This window comes from Aythya ferina (assembly GCF_964211825.1).
Source record: "Aythya ferina genome assembly, chromosome: 7".
Lineage (NCBI taxonomy): Eukaryota > Metazoa > Chordata > Aves > Anseriformes > Anatidae > Aythya > Aythya ferina.
Window position 1 is genome coordinate 12,358,581 of NC_140302.1, and position 25,966 is coordinate 12,384,546.

The window sequence follows — 25,966 nt, forward strand, 5'->3', positions numbered from 1 at the left end:
TCGCACCGTGGGGTGGGCGGGGAGACGGGTAGACCTGTCGGCCCGGAGGGCAGGGGTAGACCTGTCGGCCCGGCACTTTGTGTCGGTGTTCCTCTGTAGGATTGTGTGTGTTCAGAGGGCCTTGAGTGACTGGATGAAGCTGTGGCGCTTCCACGGGACAGGAGAGCGCTCCGGTGCTTCAGGTCAAGGCAGAAAAGTTAGCCGTGGCAGTGAAGGAGTCAATTATAAATTACTGACAAAAATCAGGACTAACAGTCCAGGCTTCTTGTGTACACATTCGCTAGACAGCTTCTTCACGGAGATGGCAATTTTATTCATAAAATAACCACCTGTGTTTGTTTCATTTTATTATATTTATTTTGTTCTATAAAAAAGGGAGTAAACAGTGTATGTGTTAAAATCTCGGTACACTTGTACAAAGAAAAGGATTTGCATGTATAGTTTTCAATACCCTAGGCCTGACAATGCTTCAACACAACCACAGAAGCCCTCCAGAGCTGTACATCCCTCCCATTAATTTCATCAGAATATTTTTTGTGAATACAGTGGTCTTCCAGACAGCCATGGAGCTCAACGAGTCTAACAACAGGCCCACTGCATGAAGTGCAAAGCAGGAACACAATTACATCTTTGTTTGACTGCAGTTCCACAAGTTCATTATCGCCCTGGTAGAAAGCCTTCATTTGGTAAGGAGAAAATTACTTTTTTTTTTTTTTTTTAATTAAATTAACATCATTCCTTTAAAATAATAACAATCATACAATTTGAAAAAATTATACAGTGGGACACCACAAAAATATTGCCTTTTAGAAGGCTACAAAATTGGTCATTTTTAAATGAAAACACTATACATTAAGTATCTAGAAAAAGGCCAGGAGTGTCCTTTATCAGGAGCACACCTAAAACTCAAATAAACCCCGTGAGCCATTCCCTGCCACCAGCCAGATTGTTCTTGCCATGTGCATACCCGTTTTGTGTAAATGCCTTCTCCACTAGAGGCTGTAAATAAAGTCTGTTTTCTGCAAGTTCTTAAGTTAAAGAAAGTAGATTCAGACCCAGGTAAAAAGAAAACCTTGTACAGCAAGGCTACAAACCCAATTCCATAGTCTCAAGCCTCCTGGCAGAATTAATCCCACAGTCTGAGCATTGGATGACTAAGTCTTCTGTACAGATGTATTTGTGAAGATCAGTCTGTACATACAGGTTAAGGAAGCTACCAAAAGCCAAATGCATGCAGGAATTCCTCTGCAGTAAGCTTGGTGGCAATCCCAGCAGAATGGGGCTGGGAAGGGGCAGCAGTACACATTCAGCAAGTCACGCTCTTGTATACCTTGCTAATTGTGTTTATCTTTCTTTCCCTTCCAGACAGCACACACATCTCACAGCAAGCACTCCACCCTTTGACCTGCAAAACCTCTAGCCAATTTAGATGGCACTGCAAATTGAACAAAAATCACTCATCTTTCATCGGGCAGACTCGCTGTCACAGTTTCATGTGTGACCCAAATGACAGGTTGAACTCTGGCCACCCAAAGCAAAAAGATAACTTTTAGGCCCTTGCTCCCCATTTTGCTCATTCTCAAACACTGAGTCTAAGCCATTCCCCCAGATTTCGTTTCTTACACCCAGCCAATGAGGGTCATAGTCATTTACTGTCTCCAGCAGCTGCTGCCCATATGACGGGGCTGGAGCAGTCCCTGGGTATCTCCCTTCATGTTTTGCAGGTACCAAAGGAGGACTAGCATCACTCGCTGCAACCACAGGTGGGCTGTGCCTCATCTGCTTAAGCTCGAGCGTAGATTCCCCTTCACTGTAACTCAGAGTGGAACCCTTACCAAAGGGGTAAGTGTCTGGCTTCATATACAAACAGTTCTCATTGACCAGGCCTTGGTCAGCACTGAGGTAGTTTGAGACAGGCCTCCTATACATGTTCTCTTTAGCTGACAGATATTGGTAATCTTCTGTACATGGCTGGAGAACATCTGCATCTGCGTAGTAGTTTTCAGGGAAAGATTTCTTCAAGTAGGGATAGTCCTGCACTTGCGGGACAGGGAGCGAGAGCTGAGGAGCACTCCCTACAGCTCCCGCGCCGAACTGGACCCCTTTTCCCACATAATCCGTGCTGAAGTGAGACGGGGTCTGGGTGAAGCCTCCAAACGCGTTATCCAAGCTCCTGAAATGCGCATCGAGCCTCGAGTACTGCTGCCCCGCACAGGGCTGCCCAAAGTTCAGGCCGCCCCCCGGCAGCCCGGGCTGCAGACCGAGGAGGCCGGGGTCCGGCCCCAGCCCCAGGGTCCCTCGGCACCGCTGCTGGCAGCCGCCGTGGCTCCGCTCCTCCTTGCCGGACACGGGTTTGGGCTGGAGGGCGGCTTCGCCCTTCCTGCGGTTCAGCTGCCGGGCCCTCCTGTTCTGGAACCAGACCTGTGAAGGTGAGCAGGCGTTAACCCGGCCTCCTGCCGCTGCCAGGAGCGCTCTGCCGAAACACGCGGCGAAAGGCGCTGCCACCGGGGGACAGCCCGGGGACCCCGCGCCGCCCGGTTGCCTCCCCGCTGCCCAGCACGGGGGGCCGGGGCGGGCAGGGAGGGCGCCCTCCGGCTCTCCTACCTGGATCCTGGCCTCGGGGATATCGGTGAGGCCGGCGAGCTGCTCGCGCAGCGCGATGCCGGGGTACGGCTGCTTCTCGAAGGCGCGGACCAGCAGCTCCAGCTGCGCCTTGCTGAAGGACGTGCGCTTCCTCCGGCCGCCCTCCCGCGGGGCCTCGCCGGGCGGCGGCCCGGGCCGGGGGCTGGCGGGCTCCATGCGGGCCGAGCTCTGCGGGGCCCGGGCCCGCCGCCCGCCTTATGAGCCCTCCGCCCCGGCCCTCGGCGCCCCCCACCCGCCCGGGCCTGCCCCGGGGTGACTCAGAGCCGTCTCCCACACCTCCATTGTCATCCCATCACCAAAATACACACCGCGAGGGCTCGCCCCGACGCAGGAGCCAAAGCGTCTCCCGGCGAAGCCCCCGCCGCCGCCACACACCCACCCACTTTTTTTTTTTTTTTTTTTTTTTTTTTTTTTTTTTTAAATTCAAGTGGAAGGGCAATAATTTCCTTTTTACTTCAGCTCGGCCTCCTGAAAAGGCTGCTTTTGCCCTCCGGCAGGGCTGGGCCTTTCCTGGAAACCTAGAGCTCCCCAGAGCGCTCAGGATGTCTCCCCAGCTAAGGAATATGGGTGCCCCACATCACCCCCTGTCCAAGGGGAAACCATCCCCTTTCCTTATTGTCGCCATCCCTGTTACAGGTCCCCGTCTTCCCCGTTTGGTTATACAGCTCCACTCCTCTTCCTGGCAGTGGGAAACTTCTCACTGACTCAACTGGGGCAAGCAAAATGCTGGTGGCTTTGCCAGATACCACACCAGAACCCACCACCAACACCAAAGCTCCCCCCGGCACTCTCTGCAGTGCTCTGTGGGGAGTGAAAGAAAAATTTCCCTCCCGTGTGCCTGCTGAAGAGCTCAGTATAACCAATGCCCTTCCTGGGGCTTCTCGTCCTCCTCCAGACAGCTTCACGCATCCAAGTCATGCACAGAACAAGCAAGCTCTGTGTTTCAGTCCAAGGTGAGGTCATGACCAAAGTACTAATGCAAATGAGGGGCCAGAAATATTTTTAGAGAGCCAAGTGTGACATAAGGGTTTACAGGGAGCAACAGTTGCAATGCCAAAAGGAATTAGATGTTAAAACAGGATTAGAACGGCAGCAAATCAATTAGTTAATGTAATAATTTGTCAAATGAGGCCATTAAAGGCTATCACTGAAGGAGTTCAAGAGCAACGGCACCATTACTTCATGTGTCTGTTGTCTCAACACGTCCCCAGTCATTTTCAGCCTTGGGACCTGCTTCAGCTTGCTGTGAAGCTTAAGGGTACAAGAACAAAATGTGAGCTATTACGTATTTGCATTCTGCAGGGACCACCGCGCCTGTGATCCAGGCAGCCACTTCTCAGCTGAGCTGGACAAGGATTTTAACGTGAGGCACACCACCACAGTCATTCACAACAACAAGGAATGCTCTGCCAGACAATGCCAGAGATGAAAATCTGCCTAGTCTGCTACTGACAATCCAACAAGTCTGCTACTCCAGAGGCTAAGTTCTTTTTTATCACCTCTGTCCATAAAGCAAGACGAATGCCCTCAGAAACAATAATACAATAATAACAACACAATAATTATATTGCAGTATTATATATTACAATAATACACATTTAAATATAAATGCTTATAAATGCAAAGAGTACTTTCTAGCAAAAGTGTATATGATGACAGTGACAATTTCAGAGGGATGACAGCAGTGTGTAGTCCAGGACATCTGGAAGAAACACCTTGAAACAATTTGTCACTACTCCTTCCCATATAATTCTCATAAGCCTGGACTGTCACAGCACACATACATTCCACGAGGAATAGATTTCTCTCTCAGAGTTCCAGGATGGTTCAGAGACCTTCCTTTCCATGTAACAATACAATTTTTATATAGACAAGAATTTGCATGTGGGAAAAAGGGAAAACCAGGCAGCAAATGGTTTGGCAATTCTAGGTACTGCAAGGTATGCTGCTAACCCTGCAATTTTAGTTCACTTTTAATATTCAGATATGCATGTAGGGAGAGGTAGATTAAGGTTCAGACACAACAGGCAAATTTACAGAGCTTTACAACAGTTTTATGGACAATCTTCTCCACAGAAAACCCAGCTACTACTCCTTGTTCTGATCACGCAGGATGCAATTCTACTCACCTTTAAGCCCCCACATAGCTTAACACAGAGTCCTGCACATGCCAGCTCCAGTGTGTGCTTGACTAGAAAGTGCAACAACTCACAGAGCTACTCCATCCAAAAACTGATCATTTTTTTGGCCAGGTTAGTTCTTGGCTAGCTTAATTCAGACACCAAAAAGGGAGGGGGATGCACAGGTGCAGAGAGAAAATTAGAACTGGGGAGCTCTGCTTTAAACTGGCCCAGGGAAGCATGGAATTGCATATGACCCTTCCATCTCTCCGCATTTCATCTCTCCGTGGGGTGCATAATGGATCGGATCAGGGAATGGTACTGGATCATTTGCCAGGTACAAAGAGAGCTAACTCATAGTCTGGCCACAGTGAAAATGATGCCACGGAGAAGGCAAAAAAAAAAAAAAAAAAAAAAAAAAAGTCATTTTCCCTTTCTGGCTTTCCAATTTTTCTGGCAGAAAAGGTCTGAAAGTGTCACCTCATAAGGATAAGTACAACACAAAGCCGACCCTGCAGGCAGCCTGCAACATTGCTCTGGAAAGGAGCGGTGATCCCCCCCAGCACACACACGCACCCCTTACAGAGAGACAGCAGAGAAGAGATAAGGAGGAGTCAGCAGAGGAGAACCGCTGGGGCTTGCAGCGACTTGCACTACTTGCTAACAGCGAGTGTCCATCGCTGCTAGCTAGGTCAAACAGAGCGGGCTTTTGTTAACATCCCCTGGCTATGGAGAGAGCAGTTCACACTTCCCGGAGTTATTGTTCCAGGCGCTCTGCCAGGCAGCCTCTTTACACCCTTCATTTACAGAGATTTTCTTTGCAATGCTAATTGATAGAGACTTAGATTGTGAGTTTGTTTTTAAGCGAGATTCCAGGAAACAAGATGGCAATCTTTGCCTCCGCCTCCTCTTCCCCCTCTTCTGCTCTGGCACACGGACTTGGCCTAAGAGCTAATTTCTGCTAGTGACAATTTGGCCATGCTCTGAGCCAGGCACCGACCAGCCCTTGCTGACCATGTTCCCGTGGCTGCTGCATGTGTCATAACCAAAACAACTGTCTGTGAGCCTCCCCATCTCTTCTCTAAACCATATCAAGGGGAAATGCTTTTTTTTTTTTTTTTTTTTTTTTTCCCCTCCTGTATTTTTTATTCATTTCACAAAGGACTGTAAAATAAATGCCAACAGCAGTGAAAAACGGGGAATGGAAGAAACGTGGAGTAAGATGCAGGAATACAGATGCAGTATGCTTAAAAACTGTATCTCTTCAGATGATACTCGGATTACAGGTTGTCTTCAGGCTCCCACCAATGCCCACACAACTTTGCTGCAGATTTCAGTAGGGTCTAAACGTGGAAACCCACCATGTCCTCTGCCAATGCCCCTTTATGTCAGAGTTATACCATAACTGCATCTACAGACGAATTAAAATCACACATGGAATGTCCCGAAAATATTGCTCAAAAAACAAAAAACAAAAAAACAAACAAACAAACAAACAAAAAAAAACTATGTAATAGACATCTAGGAGAGGCAACGAAATGATTAGCACTAGCCACAGTGGTCTTTAAAATGGCTCTGAAAAAGGTTTGCATCTATCCTAGCGCAGATCGGGGAACCAGGAGCTCCTCTCCTTTCTCCCTCCCGAGCAGCCCTGGTGTGAGGAGATGCGAAGGAGGCCCCAGAATCGTGCAAGCACAAACGCGATGCCCAAGTACCGAGTGCAGCATGGGCCCAGCCGCCAGGCGCCTGCCTGGGGAGTCTTTGGACAAGCACAGACCCCTACAAATCCCTACATCAAACATTTTCCAGGGCAGTACCATGCTATTGATATTTAAGAAGAACTTTCATCCTGAAGGAGGCAAGATCAATTTCACTAGTTGGTCTTCAGACATTAACACCTCATAAAAAGGATGTTCATGCCTCGCTTATCTAGAGTGCATCTTTAATTATCTCCTGGTACACATTTTGCAGCCCATTACTTACCAGTCAACACTGCTTTAATTATGGGCTTGGCAGTAAAAGACAGCCCTTACATCACTGAAATAAAAACGCTACAAAGCAACCCTGGAGAATAGCAGAGATTTCATGTTCAAATGTAAAACTGTGGAATTCAGCAGCAACACGTGGATCCTCTTCCACAAACATCTCCCCCCATATGCAGTCCTGTCATAGCCAAATGTGCCCAGGAGCCCTCCAAAGACCACGAGCAGCCAAACGATGCTTGCGCTCTCACCTGCTCTGCAGGGCAAGGAGCGCTTACAGGGCACGTCTTGTTCTGAAGGCAATTCAGTAATTCTGAAAGTGCCATGCCAGACACACACACGTCCGTGACGTGTTTAGGCAAGCCGGATGGAGACACATCTTGCACCTTGAGCAAAGAGAGGTGAAATTTAGGATAATCCTTCCTTTGCAAGAGCACTCATTGCCCAGTTCAGCACCAGCTGAGAGAGAGCTGTCACCAGACCACTGAGCCTTTCACTACAGCAAACACGTTTCTTGTGACAGAGCGTTGTTCTGACCTCTCCTCCTGCCTGAAATGAATGTCGTTTCCAACAGCTATAGTGAAGGAAAACACTATTGCTGAGAACACGAACTGTTAAGGCAAAGCAGTCTTGGTCTGCTGCAGTACCCATTAAAATTGACAGATTTCAAGGTGAAAAAAAGCATTAGGCCAGCTTCATGTAACTTGTGAATAATCTTAGACTTCGGTTTTTCTTACATATAACCCTTAGAAGTTCATAGTGTGGATTGTAGTTACCTGAAATCTGGGGTAGCCACTCAAAAAGGGCCATACTCACTAAGACCAGACGTATGTCTAACCTGACACTTAAGTCTTCTGAAACAGCCAAAAAAAGGGTTCCTGTCTAGGGATCGGGGGTACATACAACCAGGTCAGCCAGCTACGTAACAGCACGTTTACCTAGTACTCGCTGTCATTCGCGACTCAGGGACTTCCTAAAATGGATTAGTTTCTAAGTAAACAGAAAACACAATGTGCTTCTATTTTGTGAATTGGAACAGTTTTGTTTTTTTTTTTTTTTTTTGAATCTATGTAAAATTTTAACATCCTCTCACTAAGACTTCCACAGCTTATCTACGTTATCTATGAAATAACATTTCTATTTGTTCTCGATGTGTTGCCTGCTTGAATAATTTGGTGCTTGCTGCCTCCCACACAAGAATTTGGAAAGCCCCATGCTACTTCCAGTGGCTCATGCTGCCTGCTATTTCATCAAACCCCATCACTTACTCCCTTCATAGCAACCTCATTTCCAGACTGAAGAGCCCCACTCACTGCAGCTGATCCACGGTTATTCACCCTATGCCCCATGCCTTTGGTCATTCACGTTCCCCTTTGAGAACTTGTTCCAGTGCTACTGTATTTTTCCTGAGACAGGAAGACTAAAATGTCTTCCAACATTTAAGATGTAAATAATCACGGTGTTTCAAGTTTTATGTTTTCAATGATATTTTCTTCACCACTTTCCTAACAACTCCTAAAATTATTTTATTTTATTTTTTTTTGTCCATCACTGAGCTGGCATCCTCACAGAACCACTTACCAAACTCCAAGATCACATTTCTGAGTTGTACTGATCATCTGTAGCCTGAACCTCAAAATGGGTCCTTAGTCGTACTGTCATTATGCTCCCTGCTGTTCCCTACTGTTGAGTTCTTGAGTCTTGTGACAATCTTGAAAGAAGTCGTCACATCTTTCAAAGAGAAGACTGCCATAACTTTTAAAGGAAAAACAAACAAACAACAACAAAAAAAAAACAAACAGGTGAAATTGCAGACTTCATGCCCTACATTAAATGGTAGTTCAGTGGTGCCTAACACCGTTAATTTTTCTTGTGAACCAAACGATGGAAGAAAAACCCCAGGAGATGTATGTAGGATTTGCTGGGAAGGCACTGAATAGTGCTCCCATTCCCACGAAATGCGGTGTCTTCTCCTTTGGTGAAGGGAAATCTCTTCTGCGGGCCAGGCCCACCTCAAACAGCCATGCAGGACAGTGATTTGCAGTTTGGACAGGCAGAGCCTGAGCCTGCACAGAGTTAGGATGACCACAGGGAAGGGCAAATCAGCAGAGCCACGCAGGAATGGGCTGCTGGATTGCCACGTGTACAAAGCCCAGTGCATAGATCATAATTCTCATACTCCTTTAAACTCTGATAGAAAAGCTGTGCAGTGACGTGTGCAGTTGCAAATGCATTCACTCAAATCTTGCTTCAAGAAACAGCAGAAAATTCTGTTCAAAATATCCTCCCAAAATCCGGACTTGGAGCACCCCCAAGTGCAGTTTGGTCTGGCAGGCCCTCACTTGCCCAAACCCCTGAGATAAGCACCGTTTTGTTTAAGTGCAGCAGTATTTTAAGACCAATAGGGTCATGTTCACAGTCTGCATTCCCTTATTGTAATCCCATCCCTCATACTCCCTACCGTCTCCTTCCCCGTCTCCCTCCCCTTTGTGAGGGCTCTGCCAGCCTCCTGTCTGCAGATGCCCTAGGACTGAGCAGCGCCAGAACCACTTGGGGACTCTTAGCACCTTGGAGGGTCAGACCTCTGAACTGCAGATGTTTAGGACTGGGACTACATCTTTTGTGCGTGTTTGTGTGTGTGTGTTGGCGCAATACAAGCACACCCATGTGATACTACAGAAATACTACAAACCATCATAGTCTGCCAAGCTTGATTACAGTAACTAGTCACCTAAAGACGAGTGAATGTGGCCTCAAGGCTAGTCTGCTGGGACTGGAGACAAGTTGTCTGCAGTCCTCTCCTCCCTGTTCAAAGACCTATTGGTCTAAGCTCCCTTGTCAGTCCTGCTCCTCATCTCCCAAGTAGTATCCCCGCCCATGTGCTTGCACTGAGGTGCGCTTCCCACCCATCTGCTACTGACTCCGTTTCTTTGCCAGATCTGTGCTGGCTTTTTTGTACTGCAGCCAGTTTTCCCTCACAATATTGCTATTTCAGACCCATAGGGGGAGAGAAAGAAAAAAAAATAATAAAAAAATATACCCAGAGCTAGAAAACTGTGTCTATTGACAAGACATTTTCGTTAACTGAGAAATACATTAAAAATGCATTAGCTGGTCCCAATAGACCCTCAAGAGTAGAGCACTAATTGGAAACCTTCCCTTTTCCCAACACTGTGTGCCTGTGCTTACTACCATGCACGTGAAGAACTTGGCAACCTAAGGCTGTGGCTTTCAAAGCAGAAAGCAGAAATAAAAAGTTAGGAATTCTTTCTGAAAGAAACCAGAAACAATACCAGATACCAAATACTACGTATTAAAAGACTCAAACACTGTCATCAAGCAGTTAAGGGACAGAACAAGGCATCCAAATGCTGACGGCTTGTTGGAGATTTGCTCCTTCAGCCTGTTTTAACCACTCAGAGCATAACGCTGCCCAATGCTGGTATGCAGTCATGGCCCCCTTATCTCCATGTAACACAGTTTTAGAATAGTTTCAACTACTCAGGTTTTTCCAACATAACCAATATGAGCAAAGTTGTCTGGTCATGTTTAATTTGTCCTGGTAAGGTAGGCTCAGTATTATTAAGCAGTCTCCCCAAATGGCATAAAATATCTTTTTGTTCATATACCTTCTAAAAACCCTAATAAATACCCATTGCATAAATCCAACCTAAAAGAAACCCATCAAACACTTGTAGCACAAATCTGAACTGTATAAGCTGAGATTTCAAATGGATGTCACTTGTTAGTATTTCACTTTTTAAAGCTATGTCACACATGAAAGAAATCCATCAGAGATGCATGCATATCTTAGTAGGACTAAAGTTACTGACTTCCAACAGATAGCAGTAAAACCAACTACAGATCTGTAAAATGCATGCCTGCAATAAAAACTGAAGCTCTGTTTGCAACCTGGACTTCAAACTGGTGAGTTTTTGCTATTTAGAAGAGCTTATTAATGCTGCAGTGTTGGCTGCAGCACATTACAATATAGAGGCCTGTTCCTTTTTAATAACAAAAAGCACAGTGTTAGGATAGGCACACAGAACTTGACATAAATTGATCTCTAAAATGCACAAACTGAGCCTATAGTAAAATCCATGAGAAATTACTACCTTTATAGTTTAAAGGTAATACTTAGTTCTTAATTTTTGCAAAGACTAAAGGTGTAGCTGGGGCCTTTATAGCTGGCAATTTCCAAGACTTCCATTATGCTCCCAATTATATTCACAACATGATAGAAGAGAACTAGTTTTATCAAGCACCCATGGAATCCATTTACCTATGAGAGCGATAGATCAAAGAGATGTGTGAAGGTTTATTTACTTCCAAGTCATAATTATTGTACCCCACTGCTTCCTCTTATGTACTTCTCATCACTCCTTGAAGTACATGAATCTGCTAAAAGTCTTGACCATTAGCTGAAAACTGTAAGGCTTTAAAGACCATATACTTCCTTAGCTTATCCAATTTCAAATCTCAAAGAGAAAATGAAATATTTTTCAACTTAAATTTAATTAATTTTCCATTTAAAATTAAAAATGACGGAGGAGTGAAGGTGTATGTTATCTAGTTAAATTAGCAATCAGACATTTCTAGCAGTCAATTCTTTACAGCGTTGTGTCATTTAATTCTGATTTAAAAATATTTTATTGATAATTCCATTTCCTTAAGTATCTTTCACTGGCTGTATCTCATCTCTTTTAAACCAGCCACAAATCCAGTTTAAAGTTGGCTGCAGTTCGTTCCCAAGTAATTTCCTAAAAAGATCCCAATCCCTTAATCATTTTTTATCCAAAAAGTTGCTGTTTACACAGCCACATCACTGACTCCAGTAGGATGACTCACGCAATAAAGGTTAGTCTGGATTAGAGTAACCACCACCACCTTTTTTTTTCTCTCTCTCTTTTTTTTTTTTTTTTTTTTTTTTTTTTTTTTTAAGAATTTTAAAAGCCACAGAAGAGCTAACATGTCTCTATCTAGTCTCTGGCATCTACCAAGAACAAAAAACAAAAGAGGCAGACTACCTGGCAAATACCCTTTGTACTTCCCGATGAAAGTGAGATAAGTCAATATCTCTAAGTTAGAGATAGCAAATGTTTCTAAACTGAAGGGGGAATGAGTTTTCTACAGTATTAGGTACAACAAGAACTTTATTATATGAAAATCTACTAGAGTGATATAGTGCTGTAAACAATGTATGGAACGAGACAGGTATGTTTCAGGGATTACAATGCAGTGGTCCATTTTATTGTTTTCAGCAGGACTAACCTGTCTCAGTTTACATTCACCTTTTTCTTCCTTTTATTTATTATTATTATTATTATTATTATTATTACTTTTTTTACTTTTTTACTTTTTTATTTTTTTATTTTTTTTTTTTATTTCTTTTAAACTAGCATATTTGTCTTTGAGATCTCCGGGAGGATCATACAGCCACCATCTTCATGTTAGGGCACTGTTAGTTGCCATACCTGTTGATCTCATAGCGAACATCTGTTGTGGTCTTAGATTCTTCAAGAATACTTGTGGCTTTAATTACCAGCCTGAGCCTGTATCTAAATCAAGTGTGGCAAGTGAAAGAAACATGTTTCTTTGCAAATATGAGGGGGTACACGTTTCTTTCTAGCTTGTTTTTTTTTTTAGGATTATGCTTTCCTTCACTTTTCTGTGGCTTTGGCTAGTGCAAAACCAGACTCAATGCACAATCTGTGTAGCCTGGAGCAGGGTAAAGCCAGATTAGCTCATCCTCAAATGCCTATGGAGCCCTGTCACTGTGATGGCAGCCATACTGATTGTTAGCCACCAACATCCCTACGTCCCCTAGCACAGGAAAGGCCTTAGAAAGAACATGAAGTTGTCTGAATCCTGTCACACAGAGATATGTATTTCAAACTATATAAATCTAAATGCGGCCTGGCCAGAACTGACTGTGCTGTCTGCTGGTGCTAGGCCTTGGTGACATTTTGGTGTGTAGTGTGTTGTGGGGAGCTGCCAGGCCTTAATTCAGTCACTTTGTGACACTGATCAGAAAAATGAACACTAAAACTGTAGAATTCTCACAAGTTAAGACTGGGGAAGTAAAGCATGAAGAAATAGTCTTATTTCCTATAACCTTGACGAAGTAAATTCATCAAGCCCAGCCTATCGTCGCCCAGCATTTTTCAATACTTCACACAGTACTGGTTGGCAACTGTAATTTCCAATTCAGATTACACTTGCGAATAAATATAATTACCGACAAATCTTCTGGTGTCGAAACCACAAAGGAGCCTAGGCATTAAGGCATAGATCCAGGCACTTTGCCGAAACATGATCAAGCTTTACAGCTAGACTCTGAGAAAAGACTTCCCCAGTGCCAGCCGCCAGCCTAACAGCACCTAAGAAACAGCGAGAAGGACTGACAGGGGGCAGCGGGACCTCTGTGCTTGGACACCTCGGTAACCAAACGCCCTCAGAAGGCCCGAGCCCTTCAGGGAGGAGCAGCGGCCGCCCTCCCGCTGCCCCGGGGATCGCCGCTGGGAGGCGCTCGCTGCTCGGGCCCGGGCTGAGGCGCGCCCCGGCCGCCATTACGTGCGGGGGGCCGGGCGCGGTGGTGGCCCCGCCCGTCCGGTGCCGCCCCCCCCGAGCAGCGCCTTAGCGGCGGCGGCGGCCCACGGCCGGGAGCAAGGCGACGGGATGGCGGCGGGGACGGGCGCGGAGCGGCTGCAGGATGGCAGCTGCCACTTCCAGCGCTCCCGGCTGCTCTGGATGATCGCCATCGCCTGCGGCATGATCCTTCTGGGCGTAAGGCGGGCGCCGCGTCGAGGGAGCGGGGCGGGCCGAGGGGGGCACGGAGGCTGCTGCCAACGTGCAAGGGGCAGTTTCAGCGAGCTAACCTTTTTTTTTTTTTTTTCCAAGTGGGTAACGCTTGGACCCTCAACCATACCTTATAGCTATTTGGGACCGTTTGGCACCTTCCTTCGCCATATCGCAGAGCACTACCACACGTGGGTGTGCTACGCGTAAGTTACATCTGGCTCTGATTTATCGCACCTCGCTTGTTGTCTCGGACTTCCCTGTTTAGGCTGCGCTAAGGAGCTTTGCTGTGACCCGGCTGTTAATTACATGTAAAGAGGTCTGCCTGCGAGCTCATTACAGCTCGGGAGAGGGGTGCTAGGCATGTGGAAGACCAGAGAGGCTAAGACCTGGCTGAAAGCTTAAACGATCGGCTTGCAGCCTGGCATAGGTGTTGTTACAGTGAAAAGGGAAAGGAGGAGGATAGAGCTCCTGGGTACGTTACTAACTTATCCTGTCCATTGAGAAATAGTCTGCTGAAGCCACTGTGTAGTGCTTAGCTTTGCTGGGTTACAAAACACGTTTTGTTACCTTATTCAACAAGAGCTGGAATACACTTCCCTGTAGCCAGGTCTCTCATGTAAAGGGAATCCTCAGACTGTCTCACTTATTTTACCATGCATCATGTAGATGATAGCCTTCATCATTGCTTTCACATAGGTATTGAACTGATCCAAACTGCATATCCTGCATAGCTTTTCAAAAAAGCTTCTATACAAAACGCTACTGATCAAGTTTGATTGCCACGTTATGTGTTCTGTTAACTTTCTCAGTGGACTTCAGGCAGTTTTAAGACAATACTTTTCCTCCTAAGATAATAAACACATCACTTTCTAGCTTAAAATGTAGAGTCAATTCTGTGTCCAGTTTGATATTCCTTGCATAATGCATTTTGGATGTGTTAGTCTTCCACCTAATTTTCAACAAAATAAAACATGTTTTCTTTTTTATCAGGTTCTATGTATCCTGGCTGATTCACCTAGTAGAAGCCCTGTATGGTGTTAAGTTATGCCAGTAAGTTGGTCCCCTCCCTCACCTTAAATGCTCTGGAAAGGATTTCTGATACAAGTGACATAAGTTACAGACTGATTTTGGTGGTGATAAGCAACAATATTGTTTCTGAGGATGCTGATAAAATTCTTGCTGCAGTGCTAGCTTGCTGTCCTCCATAAGAGGTTACTGCTGTACTGGGTAGCAAAAAGGGGGGGTTGGCAACTTAGAGAACTGGCAGCAGCAAAGTCTGCCAAAGCTTGTCTGCCTGCCTCTGAACTCACTGTTCTTTGTATTTATTTATTTTGAGAATCATTCTTTATATAATAGGCAAGCATAGTTTCTTATTCTTCATTATTAGGTCAGATCCTGGGTAACATAGCACTTCAGAAAGCAGTGGGTAAAAATAAATAGATGTCTAAATTCAGTCAGATGTTAACAAAGTTTTGAGACTGTTAATTAGCGGCTTAAATAAATTCTATCTGTATTGTGAAAATACAATTGGATACTTCTATTTGGGACTACGCAAGATCTGATTATATATGCAAGTGGAGGAAAACATTGACCAATCAGACTCGAAAAGTAATGCCAACTAAGTCTTAGATTAGGAGAACAAATTGTTTGGAAATGGCATGCAGTCCACACATATCATCCTTGTATTCATTTGACTTAAGTTTGTAGTAATTCAGAAGAATACCGTTGCTACTTCTCATGCTAATATTTCTTTTTGATTTTTGTGTCTCTACATAGTAGCTGGCAAGTCAGTTTGCTGTTGTGAACACTAGATGTTTTTCTACTTGATTTAATTAATGCCCTGTTTGTCACAAGCTTCTCGGGTAACATCTCATGGAATCAGAGGGATTTTATTCTGTTGAAGCTATCTGAGGTGGTTCTCAAGGCATAAAACTTCAACGAAATAGGAGTTGTTAATCAACTCTTTACCAAACTCCAAACTTAAGTTCTATAGCTTTATGTCAAAACTTCAACTCTGATTCTACAGATGTATTTCAGATATACGGGCTTAAGGTGATTTTAAACCTGAGGATGCTTCATTACCATTGACCATACCAAATGGGTCTATTGTAATCAAGTTAAGTAATGAAGTTTTTGCAGAGCAGTGTTAAAGACCATAAGAAAAAGAACATGAGTTTACCTGCACATTGACTTGGATTACTAGCTAGTCACAAACACTGTATACTTCTTACTGATGTAAAACATGGTGATGTCTGCTTATGAACATCACAAAGGAGGCATGAGGAAGAACTAGAAAGCAGGTAGGTATACACTTGTTAATCAGTAGTGGCACTTCCATTTGGCTTCTGGCCTGTATTTTTGCATATGATCTTTTCAAGTAAGCTTGCCTTATAGAAGCAGGTACAATTGTTAAGACCTAGTTTTTAAATTTCTGTACTCATTTGAAAACACTGCAGCTGGGATTATAAACAGTTTTTCCACAGCTGGTAAGAAAACTTAAGAATGAATAGTAAGAAATGTTGTGTTAATCAACACTTCATACACATTAATTTGGTCTGTGTAGACACAATTAACAACTGAACTGTTCTAGAAAAGATCAGTAGAGGGAGCTCCCTTCTAAAATTAATGTGTACACTTAGGCTCAACAATTCTTCACTGGAAATGTGAAACCAGTTGTTCTGTTGACTATCATGTTTATCCTTCTATTCTCTGTAAATCCAGGAATATTTCCCAACAACGGTAGGGTGTGGGGATAGAGTGTCACATTGTTGGTTGAGAAGGACAGTTGTCTTCAAGACAGTCAACGTGATCGAATTTTTAAGGGATAAGAAGCATGACTATATTGCTAGACTGAGATAGCGTGACTGTTGCTTCAAACTCTTAATGCATTTACTTGAGTATAAGTCATCTTACAGACATTCTTTATAGCATCACTCAACCTCTTTGTGTAACATACGGAAAAAAAAATCAGGTGCTATTTAAATGACAAGTCAGGTCTCTTGATCTTTCTGTACCTTTTTCTAGCAACAAATTCAGGCAACAGTGATCTGCCATCCTGCATGGCGTAGTGATACCTAAACAATTGTCAGGCCAATTCGTCCTGGTAGTACCCAGACTATCGTCACCAAGAAGGTATATATGGATTTGTGTAAAGAGCAAAGGTAGATTAGTATTAGGCGTGTCTATTTTCTTGATTCTTTGAGGTTTGTAAACTTGTCATACAGAACAAGTCATTTCACATAGCATAGACAGAAATTGGAGATAGTGTATTACTGAGGAAATTTTATGCATGATATCTATAAAAACATTTGTTCTGTAGACAGCTTAAAATCCACTGCAATCTGAAGTACTAGCGTGTTCAGTTAGTAGTCTTTCAAAAATTTGCTCTCAGTAGTGACAGTAATCTAAGATCAAATGTTCTAATCAATTCTGGCATACCAATATCTGACCTTAGTAAGTAATAAAATGTAGCCTGCAAGATTAAGCTTTTTGATACATTTTATGGTTTTGTTAATGTTACAGATCTAAAGGCATCACTGACCCAGCAGTTCAGTTTCATTGGTTCGTTCAGACACTTCTATTCGGCTACGCTTCTTTTGGTCTTCTGGTGTCTTACAAACCTACAGCCAAGAAGCACTTCTAGAAGACTGTGAAAGACATCTCCTTCGACATTCTTTATCCTCATTTTTCAGAAAATAACCTGTAATTAGCTAACTTATGTTCCTGCTATGTGATGCGATGCCCTTCTACCAAAGTAACTCTCCTCTTACTTAAGAAGAAATCTACATGATATTTCATAGGGCCCTGTGGATATTTCAGCAGAAGTTCAGCCCTTCAGTCATGGCACTTCCAAAGTTTAATCCACTTTATTGTGCAAGAAGCCAAAGGTTGCTCCTTTGCAATGTTTGGCATTGATTGCATACTCTGATCATCATTGATAAGAAAAATCCCTGACAGCTGGTAGCAGTGATTGATGAACAACCTTTTCATGGAGAGCAAGTTTCTTCTACAAGAGGAACAGGTATTTGCAGCCACAAGGCAACTAGCACCTATTTTGTGGTAGGATTTAAGTTTTCCTCCATTTACTCCACAGGACCTTTTACTAGCTTTTTCTTTTTTGTTAGATCTTGGTCTCTGTACTTTGTTCACTTAACTTACTTTGTTCCACAAAGGACAGACCACTTCATTGCTGCAGGCACATTAAAAATACCAAGTCTCAATTCAGGTTGAGGTACAGTGATGAGCAGGGATACATGAAGCACTTTAACTTGGTTTAATACATGTGCCTTCAATTTCATGCAGCATGACCTCATCTTTTGAATGAAGATTTTAATCTTTGGGTTACTGTAGTATATAGAGTGTAGTCTCTCTAGTATACTCTATTCTCTCCATAGAGCATAAAAAGAATCCTGTAGCTTTTTTGAGAACTAATTTATTATCCAAGAAAAAGCACAAGCAATTAACATCTCAAAATCTAGCTGAAAATTTTCTAGATTGGTGAATGAAAAATATGCATACTGAGTAAACACCCACGACTGTTTACCTGATACTCATGCACTGAAATCTTGGTTGAGAGACCATCTTAAGCATCCCTCAGAGTACTTTCTGTATGGGTAGTGAGCCCTTTTATCGTATTGTCTGTTTTATACTTCTCGCTATTTTAACCAGAATTAGCCTGTCTTAACACTTTTAGAAGTAATTATTTATAATATTAACTATGATGTGAGGAGAAGTTTTACCACACGATCTGTGACACTGTAAGAAAAAAGAAAGATAAGAAGAGGTGGGTTTTGCTCTAAAGAAAAGCAGTAACAAGTAAATATATACCATGTCCAGTACAAACAGACTACACTGTAAAACTTCTGATAGAGAAGTCTTATTAAGTACAGGTACATGAAGTTTTTGCTTTTCAGCTGCTACTAAGAGCATGGAGAACTGATGGGTTTAAAATTGCTGGTTTTCTTTCTTTCCCTTTTTTGGACAGTGGCCCACAGATAACATTAATAGTTTTTTTGAGTAGAAAGTTCTGTTTAGTGGTTAGAAATTGACAGGAACATCAAGAACCTGAGCTATGTTTGTTTTACCATACAACCTTTTCTCTTATTCTGTGATCCTTGAATAAAGTTTAAAAAATGTAAAGAGTTGGTTTTTTTTAGCTTATGCTGGGAATAAATGTCTATACCAAATATATTTCACCTATCTAGGCATCATCTTTACACTAATAACAGTATTTATGCTTGCAGCACACAGCATTAGCTGGCTGTATGTTTTCCAAAGCAAATCCCACAGAAGCCCAGAATATCTGTTTGGATGAGGTATTGATACATTTTATCTCTGCCAAAAAAATCTCCCTGCTACTAAAACATGCAGAAGTATAACTAGTGGGTATATGAAGATGAATTCTAATTGAATGCTTAATGAGCTCTTAAGAATGGGAAGGCATAAAAGCTTTGGTTCAATATTATCATGATGATGCTCCTGTACAGAGGAGGAGGTATAACAGTAACATTGAGGCTAGTTAAGCAAAAAGTCTTGATCACTTCTTTGGTCCTTACCAAGTGATTTGTATGCTTGTTTCCCACTATTCACTTTCTATCACTAAAGCTGTAAAAGAAGGACTAAGCTATTTTCCCCTCCCAGCACCAGTTGGCTGGGACACCACTCCTGATGCCAACCATCACAGCTTTCAGGTGGGTTCTGGAGGGCTATAGGTAAATCATAGCTTGGAGAATTTAGCAGCTGTCTGCTAGACTCAACTCAACTAGAAAGGCTTCCTTTTAAAGAGGCAATGGTAAAAGCTTTCTCAGTGCCACACAAGGAAGCAATAAGAGAAGAAAGTTAGTCAACTGATAACTGCCATTAGTTACAAGGTAGTATCAGGCTAAAACATTTCTATTAGTGAGACCATTGCATCAGCAGGTATTTTTGAAGACTCTCCATTTTTATTTATTAACTTGGCAGACTTCAGCAGCTCCTTGGAGGTTGTCAGGCATTGCTTTTCAGATTTTTTGGAAGTGTAACTACAGTGCATGTCTACTTTCATGCATTTTCTATTCTCTGCCCTTGCTTGGCAGGAGTTCACTTTTCCCACCTGTTAATTTTTTTTTTTTTTTTCATGCATGCATTTCCACCCAATGCTGCAAGAAACAGCACTGCCTGACTTTTCATGTTTTTGAAACCCTTGAGATAACTAACTGAAAAAATTTGAGAAGTATGAGATAAACAGTACTGACTGTCTTTTAACGTAAAGTACCCATGAGGAAAAGAAGGAAACCCACAGAACAGAAAGATGCAATGTCATTTGGAGATCCCATTTCTGAACATTTGTTTATAGTGAACTTAACATCACAGCAAGGTAAACATAATACCTCACAAAATTATTTGCTAAGAAAAAGCCTGCAGAAGAACCAATCTAAGTCACCAACTCACTGAAGTTGTCAGACATTTACGGCTAGCAACAGGCTCTTTGGAAACAACACTGATTACGCCAGAGAGAAGCACTTCTCCAGGCTATCCTGATAAAATGTTACTCTTAATCATCTGGAGCAGTTCTTTTCACTGCAATCAAAATACCCTCTCTACAACAAAAGGGAAAAGCAACAGAAGCGTGTCCTTATGTTCTTACAGCAGCTCAAAATCTAGGCTGGATTTCAAACCATCTTCCATGTCTACATCTAACCCACCCAGCCTTCCAGAAGAAAATACACATTAGTACTTCACTTAAAGTTTTGAAAATGTTACTTCCCACCAAAAATGAAACCATATGAGACAGAAGGACTTTCACTGGTAAAGAACACTGCTAAATAATAAGGCAAGCCAGCAACAAAGCTAAGCTGACACTGTAAAAGATTTTCAGGATGCATATTTCTGCCAGTCAGCCAGCTGATAGTACCAAAGAGAAATAAATGCAGCTTAACCATACATTTCAAATTGAAACCATAAGAAAAAAAAAAAAAGCTATGAAAGCCCATGTGCAAAACTAGATATGCTTTATGCTAATAATATAAGGTAGATGTCAGGAAAATACAAGACAACAGTGCTCGTTATTGGCAGGCATTTACCTAAATAAGGTATTTATCTGACCTGCATGGTGTCTCCCATTTATTTACAAGAACTATTTCTAAAACCTTAAGGGTTTTTGCTTAGTTTTGCAAGGGAACAATGAAAAAACTCAGTCACAGTATGGTTTCTTTTCTTGGTTTGCCACTCTTCCATTCTGACCTAGATTTTTCTAAACACAATAGGAAACAACCAGGCCAACCTTTGGAAATCCCCAAAGTGTTGGTTCATTAAACATATTCAGTTTGCCTTGGGGCTGGACAGCTGATCTCCTGAATGGCAATGCACTCCAATTAAAGCAGGGCAAACGGCCATCTTGTAGTCTGCAGTAAGTTTGACCTCTATAGCAACAATGGCAGACTGTCAATACAATAGATTTTAGAGAAACAGGGAGCTAACAGGTGCTTCCCAGAACCCTGATATTAAGGCTTCCAGACAACTGACCTTCTCAAAGGAAAAAGTAACTAACGTAGTAATGTTTTCATGAACGAAATAATTCAAATTATATATTTCTTCTGTATTTATAGCTCGTGCTTTAATAATGAGAGGAGAACATCTGTTCACATTTTTTTGATTACATAGCTGTTGTAAATGAGCGCTCATTACTGAAGCCATGAGCCTCACTTCACTACTTACTAGCATAAGCAGTTTAAAAAAAACTTTGCTTTTTTTTTTTTTTTTTTTTTTTTGCTTTTTGAATACAGGCTTGTACAGTTTTATCCACCTGCCTTCCAGCAAGTGATCTCCACATATAAAATAAAAAGATTTTTGTAGTGGTGCTTTATTATTATTATTATTATTAATGACTCTGCTCATTTGAGGACTTAATAAAGTCCTCAATGAACTTTTGGTGTATTGCCATACACCTATACATTTGGTTTATCTTGAAGTGTTTATTCAGACTGATGCCTGCATGAACAGGTCAAGAAGTTATCATGGTTTTGTAGTCCTGAACTGAAGAAAACAAGGAGACATTGAAGAAAGCAGTTTGTTTAAAGAAAAGGGGCGATAGGGAACCTCAGCATTTCCTTCACCATTGTTCTTCAGAGGAGAGGCAGTAGTAGAGCATCATCTCCATACTCTATGAGACCACACAGCCCTTGCGAGACCTCTACAATGCTACATGCAATTGCAGTACCTGAATGACTGGAAACAAGGAAGGGAGAGGTATAAGGAACACAGCTGTATGTATTCCCAATGTACTCACTTCCAGACTTCACTTGAAGAAAAACATTTTAAGTGCCCCTTGAGAAAACAGACAGGGAGGCCAGCTTTCTGACTTCAGAAACCACAGAAGTTAAAGTTTCCTTCTTACGACCCTCTAGACTTCTTACCATAAGAAAACAAACATGAACAAACAATTCTCCTCTACAAGCTTCAGAGGCATGAGAGACTAAGAAGTCCACAGTTACAAAAAAACAAACAAACAAAAAAAAACCACCAAACAAATATGAGTACCTGTATTTAGAAGAACTTTCAGCCATCACCACCAGCACAGCTGAAACCCCTTACTGACACACCCTTCCTCTCCCTGAGGCAGGACAAGCCCCTCATATCCTTTCTGTGGATGCACTCAGGTGTGGTTGATTCAACCCTGCCCCTGAAGGACTTGCTAGGCTCTTCCTTTCTTTGGAGAGAGACACACACGCTACGGTCTTAGGGATCTTATGTGTGCTCAATACTGAATTACTTCAAACATTCATATTTTATAAGAAAGCTTTCCAACAACTTTTGCTGCAGCTTTATTTACCACCACCACCAACAACAAAAGCACATCAAAGCGATGAGAAATGCATCAGCTCAGGGAGGCATGAAATTCAGCAGGATTCCTCCTCCATTTGGATACAGCAACAAGTTAGGAACGCATGAAAGCAAAGGTTCGTAATAGAAGAAACTCTGTAAAGTTCAATATCCTACATGTGGCAGTCTGCTTATAGTTAAACACACAACAAAGAAGGTGACAGAAAAACAAAAGGCCATCAAATAAATGACCATCAATTATTAAAGGCCAAACCAAGAGTCTTACGGTTTCCTTTTCTGGCCACTAAACCACATGCCTATCTCTGGATCTAGCAACAGTTCGATACAGCATGTCAACTGCACTTACTGCATTGTGGCATGCGAAGGAAGAACATGTGCTTCCAAATCTTCCAAAAGTAGGCCAAACAGCAAGGTACTACCTGTATGGAGAGATGAACGGTACCTGATGCTATGTAAACATGTACTGGCAGCGTTTTAGATGTTAATGCAGAACTAACAGGCCCTGGCTGAGAAATTAGGAGTCAGTGTGGGAAGAGAGACCTTCAGCAGAATATATGCGTTGTTTGCATCAGTCCTTGGAAGAAATTGTGCTGAGACCCTGGCAAACCTTGCATTTACAGATGCTCCCAAAGTTAAGTGGCTTACCTCCAGCAGAATTAACTGGGTCAAAGCAGCCTCTTCCATCAGAGACATGAACATGTATTTTAGCTGGTGGAATCTGCTGCAATCTGCAATTGAAGGCCTGGTTTACCCAAGTTCACAATGTTCATGATGAGTATCTTTAAGATAGGATAGGATAAGGACTTAGTACACCCACACAGGCCCAGCCTAGGATACTTCTGTACCAGGCTGTACCCAGACACATTGCCCAGGAATACAGCTGGGTACAAGCAAGGCAGCATTTGCACCTGGCCCAGTACGTGAAGCAGAATTGCTTGCCAAGCCAGCAAGGAGCAATGCTTGTCCAACCACACTGGTGAGCAGTCTGTGAGGCTCCTGTGCTGCTCTACAGGGCAAGAGGGACAATCCTGGCCTGCTGGGTCACCTCCCTGGCAGCCCAGAGCTCATCCTGCATGAGAGCTGTGAATTTCACATCAATGTCAACAACAGAGAAAGGGAACAAATGAACTCTGAAATTTTAATGCAGGGTTGCGACCAGTACCATATGAGAGGATGATAAACCTTTCATTGCTGAGGCGGCATAATGTCATTTTTATTATTTTTAAAATAAATACAATGCTTAGATTTAAATTTTGCTGATATTTTTACATAATCTTTAGTTTGTTGGTTTTTTTTTTTTTTTTTCCAAGATACATAAGAACACTCTGTAAAAATATTTCTTTAAATCAAACATTTTAAAATACATAAGTACATCTTCAAAATGCCACAATCCTATTATATTTCATAATGCAAAAAGTTTAGCAGCACAGATATTTCAGTATTCTTTCCAATCACATACATTCATTTAAATGCCTCTTCCCCCCAGAAGTATTTCGTCTTACCTTTAAAGCCATTGGACTTGCGTAAAAGCAGTACAGAATGGAGATCACTTCTGGTATCATTATTTTAACATATAAGGATTTTGCCACTGAAGAATATTTTACAGTTTATGTTTATACTTAATACAATATCAATAAAACCCAACTGCATATGTCATATGTGACATACTAAACAAATAATTTTCTTCCTTTTTTTTTTTTTTCCAAAAACAAATGTTTGATCATATGGTGATCTTGACCACACTGATTTTTGGATGCTCAATCTATTACCTCTCTAATCCCTGTTACCTGAAGACCTGCTAAATGCAGTTACCTCTGATTAGAAATGAAATCCCTAATACTCTGAGCTTCTAGAAAAATAAAATCCAGGATAATACATGATAATAAATCAAGAATTTAGAGGACAAAGGCTGCTGGCCACTACTGAGAACTTTGGTTATAAAGCCTGACTTTCTTTTCACGTAAATATCCAAGACATCCTCAACATTTCCTGAGAGGTTTGCCAAAAGAGATGAGAGGGTAATTACACCCTTATACATGTGTGTGTGTATGTGTGTGTGTGTGTGTGTATCTTACATCCCCAAATCTGCTCTTTGATGATGTGATTCATCACTTGTTTCAATGGAAGCAACAAGTACTCAATATGTGTTCCATCATCATGTATTTCTATACAAATTTCTTAAACTCATGTGACTGAAAAAAGGAGTTGTGTCTGACTGGCTGATTTACAGTACGTTCTGGTGACCAAGTCCTATACTCGTTGCTGTGGTTAGCAGGAAGGGAAAGAAAGTAACTGTTGGGGTATCGATATTTTTTTAGGTTCATTTGCAAACCAACATGATCCTTCAAAAAACATACCAAACCAGCGAACTTCTCTTATTTATCCACCATTTGTGAGAGTCTCTTCTCCACTCCTGCTCCTTTCTGAGCCACAATAAGAAAGAACAAGTAGCCTGTTACTTCTTAAAAAAAAAATACCAGAGACAGCCAAGATGCTGCCCTCATCAATCCCACCTTGTAGGCACAAGTTAGGTTATAAATATAGGTGGTTATCTGTAAGTAATAGACATGATACAAGTAAGATATGCATAAGAATGGATATGAAGTTCATTCTTTGTAGTCCACGGGGACCCTCTGATTAGATTGCTCTAACTCTTTAGATGATGTTCTTCCCATCCGACAGATGGACTAGAATTGAGAGAGGATACAAAGAGCATTTGCCTGCCCCAGGGCCTTCAGTTTTCCACATGTGATTTTTTGTTTGTGCTCTAGAGACAGAAATTCCACATTGCAGGACTAGGAAAGGACACGTCCTAACAAGCACATGCTTCACTACAGGGGAGGACTGCAGAAGAAAACGCAATTTATCAGTTGTAATATGGCAACAAGGGAAGGTCATGATGGGCTTGTAGGATCTTTCTCCCTAAAAGCTATAGTAAAAGTTCATTTTCGCAGACACTGAAAAATAGTTCACTTGGCTCTGCACATGGGAACCGGATGGATTTGATCCCACGCTGCCTGTGAGGACACTCTGAGCTTGCTGGATTTTGAGTTGAGCTCTGCTAAATATACAGTATCTATTTTATATACTTAGTTATCATCTTGATATTCTAGAGACAGGAGACTTCACATTAAAATACCTGCACCCAAAATTTGGGTCAAATCTGGTGCAATTTAAATGAATGGAATAGTTTATATTGCTGCTGTTGCAGACAACCTTTAATTGAATTTTGCCCACGTGGAAAAGCAACTGTTGAACACACATTTAGAGGTGGGCCTGAATTTCTCTTACATCTCTTGCCATCCCACAATGTTACCTTATTAGTAGGTCTCCATCTCTAGCGATGAAAATGGTATATAGGTCAATGTGTTCTTCCTTAATTGCATTAGCCGCTGGCCTAAGACTCGGGCTTCCTCTTCTCCCTGAGCCATCTTTGCTTAGTAACTTGTGATCTTTAAATATATTTCACTCTTGACATCGTACTTAATCTGTCAGGTGAGATGGATCGAGTTTGTTTTAGACAGACTAAGACGATCAGTGAAATTCCAATTAGAAAACTCAAAAGGGTGAGAGGCTCCTTTTTATAAGGGAATATAGCTG

General features: G+C 42.3%; 2 protein-coding genes across 3 annotated transcripts; one reads left to right on the top strand and one right to left on the bottom strand.

The window, feature by feature from the left end:
* Window positions 1-334: 334 nt before the first annotated feature.
* LOC311440013 (uncharacterized protein) lies at window positions 335-25,891 on the bottom strand. 2 transcript variants are annotated; one of them, XM_084526394.1, is made up of 3 exons: window positions 22,064-25,891; window positions 2,605-2,785; window positions 335-2,421 (listed from the first exon to the last, which is right to left on the bottom strand). In XM_084526394.1, the coding sequence occupies exons 1-3, from the start codon at window positions 22,087-22,089 to the stop codon at window positions 1,492-1,494; spliced, it is 1,137 nt and encodes a 378-aa protein (XP_084382520.1). In that variant the 5' UTR covers window positions 22,090-25,891; the 3' UTR covers window positions 335-1,491. The 2 variants fall into 2 exon arrangements, with proteins under 2 accessions (XP_084382520.1, XP_084382521.1); XM_084526395.1 differs by lacking the exon at window positions 22,064-25,891 and having other exon boundaries at window positions 2,605-2,915.
* Window positions 13,372-18,685, top strand: TMEM254 (transmembrane protein 254). Its single transcript, XM_084524955.1, has 4 exons — window positions 13,372-13,531; window positions 13,646-13,749; window positions 14,537-14,596; window positions 17,069-18,685. The coding sequence occupies exons 1-4, from the start codon at window positions 13,424-13,426 to the stop codon at window positions 17,187-17,189; spliced, it is 393 nt and encodes a 130-aa protein (XP_084381081.1). The 5' UTR covers window positions 13,372-13,423; the 3' UTR covers window positions 17,190-18,685.
* Window positions 25,892-25,966: the final 75 nt, after the last annotated feature.